The following is a 4786-nucleotide window of genomic DNA, read 5'->3' as shown; positions in this document are numbered from 1 at the left end:
AGGCACAGTGAGTATCTAAATAAAAATTACTTAAAATTTATAATTTCATAAATGAAATGCCAAAGATTTGCTAGCTTATCTCAAGTTACCATAGGACTTAATTGAGTAATTTCAGTATTTTTAGTAGACCAAAATCCAAATTGGCCTCTGCACCCAAAAGGTCTGATTAGGAATTATATTACTAAAGAAAAAAAAAAAACCTGGAAAAAATTTAATTAAGTAGTTCAACAACATAAAAGAATATATTTTGATCTTATATAGTATGAAGAGTAAGATAATGAGTCCCAGGATAAAAAACAGTACTCTGTACTGTTATTGGCAATACTCTGATCACATTCTCCTCCCTTATTCACAAAGGTAACCTTCACCTAACTTTCTATCCCCTGCCTTTTCTTTTCTTTCTTTCTTTTTTTTTTTTTGAGACAGTCTCACTTTGTAGCCCTTGGTAGAGTGCCATGGCATCATAGCTCACAGAAACCTCAAACTCTTGGGCTCAAGTGCTCTTCTTGCTTCAGCCTCATGAGTGGCTGGGACTACAGGCTACAACACCTAGCTATTGGTTTCTTTTATTTGTTTAGCAGGCCCAGCCAGGTTTAAACCGGCTAGCCCTGGTGGACAGTGCCGGGGCATAGCCACCCTGCCAGCTCAGCTTTTTTTTTTTTTTTTTCTCTATTTTTTAGAGATAGAGTATCACTTTTTTTTTTTTTAAGAGACAGAGTCTCACTTTATCACCCTCGGTAGTGTTGTGGCATAACAGCTCACAGCAACCTCCCAACTCCTGGGCCCAGGCGATTCTCTTGCCTCAGCCTCCTGAGTCGCTGGGACCACAGGTGCCCACTACAATGCCCGGCTATTTTTTTGTTGCAGCTTGGCCGGGGCCGAGTTCAAACCTGTAACCTTTGGTGTATGGGGCCAGCACCCTACCTACTGAGCCACAGGAGCCATCCCAGAGTCTTTTATTGCCCTCAGTAGAGTGTGGTGGCGTCACAGCTCACAGCAACCTCCAACTCCTGGGCTTAGGTGATTCTCTTGCCTCAGCCTCCCAAGTAGCTGGGACTACAGGCGCCCGCCACAATGTCCGGCTATTTTTTTGTTGCAGTTTGGCTGGGGCAGTGTTTGAACCTGTCACTCTTGATATCCTTACCCACTGAGCCACTGGCGCCACCCTTTTTTGTTTGTTTTTTTGTTTTTGTTTTTTTTTTTTTTGAGACGGAGCCTCAAGCTATCCCCCTGGGTAGAGTGCCATGGCATCAAGCTCACAGCAACCTCCAACTCCTGGGCTCAAGCGAGTCTCCTGCCTCCGCCTCCCAAGTAGCTGGGACTACAGGTGCCCGCCACAACGCCTGGCCATTTTTTGGTTGCAGCCATCATTGTTGTTTGGCGAGCCCGGGCTGGGGATTTGAACCCTGCCACCTTAGGTGTCTGTGGCTGGCGCCCAGCCTGTTTGTTTGTTTTTGAGACAGTCTCATTATGTCACCCTCGGTAGAGTGTCCTGGCATCACAGCTCATAGCAACCTTAAACTGTTGGGCTTAAGCAATTATCTTGCCTCAGCCTCCCAGTAGCTGGCTACAGGCATCTGCCACAATGCCCGGCTATTGTTTGTTGTTGTTGCAGTTGTCATTGTTGTTTAGCAGGCCAGGGCTGGGTTCAAACCCACCACCCTTGGTGCATGTGGCTGGTGCCATAACCACAGTGCTACAGGTGCCAAGCCAGCAGCCCATCTATTTTTAGAGGCAGGGTCTCCCTCGGCTCAGACTGGTCTTGAATCTGTGAACTCAGGCAGTCCACCTTGGCCTCCCAGAGTGCTCCCTGCCTTTCTTTATATCCTTAAATAATACAGGCTTAATTTTGTTTTTAAAATTTATATAAATGTTATCAGACTCTTCTTCTGCAAGTTGCTTTTTTCACTCCATCCTGTTTGTGAGATTCACCCATTTGAATATATTTAGGTTTTATTTATGTATTTTCACTTCTGAATAGAAGTGAAATTCATTCTATAAATATATACATATTTTGTGTGTGGATTCTTCCCTCCCTTTTTTAAAATTTCAGATTGATATAAGAGTACAAACAATTAGGTTATATTGTTTGTATTTGTTAGGTAGAGTCCAAATTGTAGTTGAGCCCTTTACCAGGAGGTGTGCCATATACCTATACATTGTGCCTGTTAGGTGACAGCACACCAAACCCTCTCCTCCTCCCCTCTCTTGCTCTTATCCCCAACCACCACCCCCCCAATTTGGATGTAGTTATGTTTTTCTCTCATGTAGGAGTGTAGCTATTCATCTACTGGTTTCATATTAATGTCAAGTACATTGGATACTTGCTTTTCTACTGTGTGATACTTTAGTTAGGAGGATGTTCTCCATCTATAAATACCTTTAGTTACCTATTCTCCTGATGATGGACATTGGGCTATTTTCAGGTTTTTCCCTATTACAAATTATGATGAGCCCTTCACCAGGAGGTGTGCCATATATTCCTGGGCAGTATACCTCCTGGTACACACCAAGCTTCTGTAGGGCACACAACTAAGAGTGGAATTATTAGGTCTGGGAGATATACAAAATTACCTTTATTAGATAATGCTAAATTGTCTAACATATTTATACCAACTTAGACTCCAGTGCATTAAAGGTTCCATTACTCCATATCCTTGCCAACATTCAGAATAGTAAGACTTAGTAACTTTTGTCATCTAGTGGGTACACAATGATACCTCTAATTGTTTTAAGCTGCTTTTTCCTGATTACTTAGGATATGCAGCATCTTTTTACTATGACTTCATGAAATATATGTGTGTGTATATATCCTCAAATTTAAATATTCAAAAAGTAAATTACTGTAAGAAAAATTAGAAATAAACCTTTCAGTTAAAGTGAACAGTTATCAAAAGATAATTAGCAATAGAAACCAAAGAAGAATGTTCTTGATTCTTTCCTATCTCATATTCTACATGTATTGTCTAGATTTTGTACATTTTTGCTCAAACCAAGAGTAAGAAGTTTAAAATTTTGGATTAAGGATAATTTCAGAGCCAAGAGAGAAGCCACTTTTCAAAGCTCTAACCATGAGCAATGTTAGTAAAGCTTAAAGTTCTATATACTACTTAGTCTGAATATGAATTTTACAGATAGTAATTACAAGCTAAAAGTATTCAGATGAACAGCCAATAGTTATTTGTTATCTACATGACCAGCTAATAGTACACCATTCATGGCGGAGTCAAAGAAATTAAAATGTTATTAAACACCATACATCAGTGAAGTAAGACTTATATGAGCTCCAAAAGATTGAATTGTCACGTACCCAAGTAATGCTCATGTACTCTAACAACTTCACAAAGTCCAGAGTCTTCAGAGTCCAATGGCAAAATTCCTAAAAATTAAAAAGAGAAATATAAGGGAAAATGATGCCAAAATAAATTCATGAGAAGCCAGTAAGTATTACTATAAATTTTGTTCAGTGGAATTTTGAGGAAGGTTCCAGTAATTACTAGCATGGAGTTGGGACAGACTTAAGAAGCAGGAAGGAAAGGGACCATTCATTTTCTGCAACGAGCACCTATGAAATCTTTCTTTCTTTCTTTTTTTTTTTGCAGTTTTTGGCCGGAGCTGGCTTGAAACCACCATCTCCAGCATATGGGGCCAGTGCTCTACTCCTTTGAGCCACAGGCACCACCCTGAAATATCTTTCTTTTTCTATCTCTTTTTTCACCTCTGAGTGATAGTAAAGATGATGACCAATGTTATAGAACCAAGTCAGAGTCTTGGGGAACCTAGACTCTTTGTTAAAATTGTCCCTGATGATAAGGCCAGGCACGGAGGCTCACACCTGTAAGCTAACACTCTGGGAAGCTGAGGCAGGTAGATTGCTTGAGCTCAGGAGTTCGAGATCAGCCTGAGCAAGAGCAAGAACCCATCTCTAAAACAGCCAGCATTGTGGTGGGTCTGGGTAGTCCCAGCTACTTGGAAGGCTGAGGCAAGAGGACTACTTGAGCCCAAGAGTTTGAGATTGCTGTGCACTGTGATGCCATGGCACTCTACCAAGGGCTACAAAGTGAGACTCTGTCTCAAAAGAAAAAAAAAAAAAAACAAACAAGAACAAAAACAAAAAAACTGTCCCTGATGCATAACTACCTTGCCATAGTTTAATTCCATAACATACCTAAGTATGTTTCCATATAAAAGAAAATCCCATTCTTCTTTTATGCTAGTCTGATATTATTTTTGAGTAATAAAACACACAGTGCCACAGACTTCTCAAACAGAAAAAATGATAAAAAACACATCATCAGTTCTCTAGGAAAATAACTCAATCAGAGGCAATACTGTAAGAAGCTGTTGAAAATTTTCTCACAAACCTATTCTACCACAGCTTCAAGGGTAAACAATTCTAAGTTTATATACATATTTTCTAAGCTTATATCTTCTACGTTGGAATGAAAATATCAAAGACTATTACAAAAGTCACATGCTATTCATGTCTGACTATCTAGCATACAAGTGTAAATATATGTATTTGCAAAAATAATTATGAGCATTTTTTAAAAACAGATTAAATGTTTCAAGGAAAATTTAGTTTTATAGGAGTAGCAAGAAAAAAGATCTGTGTGATCTAAGAAGGAATGAGAACAAACCCGTTATATCATTCTGTCAGCTGTGACTTTTTCTTTTCTTTTCTTTTTTTTGGAGACAGAGCCTCAAGCTGTCCCCCTGGGTAGAGTGCCGTGGCATTACAGCTCACAGCAACCTCCAACTCCTGGGCTCAAGCAAGTCTCCTGCC

The 4786-nt window shown here is 39.9% G+C and overlaps 1 protein-coding gene across 1 annotated transcript in view; it reads right to left on the bottom strand.

Annotated features, from left to right (window-relative positions):
* CRYZL1 (crystallin zeta like 1) overlaps positions 1 to 4786 on the bottom strand; it is a 47840-nt gene that overhangs the window by 26886 nt on the left and 16168 nt on the right. The window contains exon 5 of the mRNA XM_003797059.3: positions 3311 to 3379. Coding sequence (XP_003797107.2) covers positions 3311 to 3379 — 69 coding nt within the window. The remainder of the gene's footprint in view (positions 1 to 3310; positions 3380 to 4786) is intronic.

The sequence above is a fragment of the Otolemur garnettii genome, unplaced genomic scaffold (assembly GCF_000181295.1).
Source record: "Otolemur garnettii isolate 467f Iridium unplaced genomic scaffold, OtoGar3 scaffold00111, whole genome shotgun sequence".
NCBI classification, from domain to species: domain Eukaryota; kingdom Metazoa; phylum Chordata; class Mammalia; order Primates; family Galagidae; genus Otolemur; species Otolemur garnettii.
Note: the sequence above shows the minus strand (reverse complement) of the source record. Positions and strands in the feature narration are given on the sequence as shown.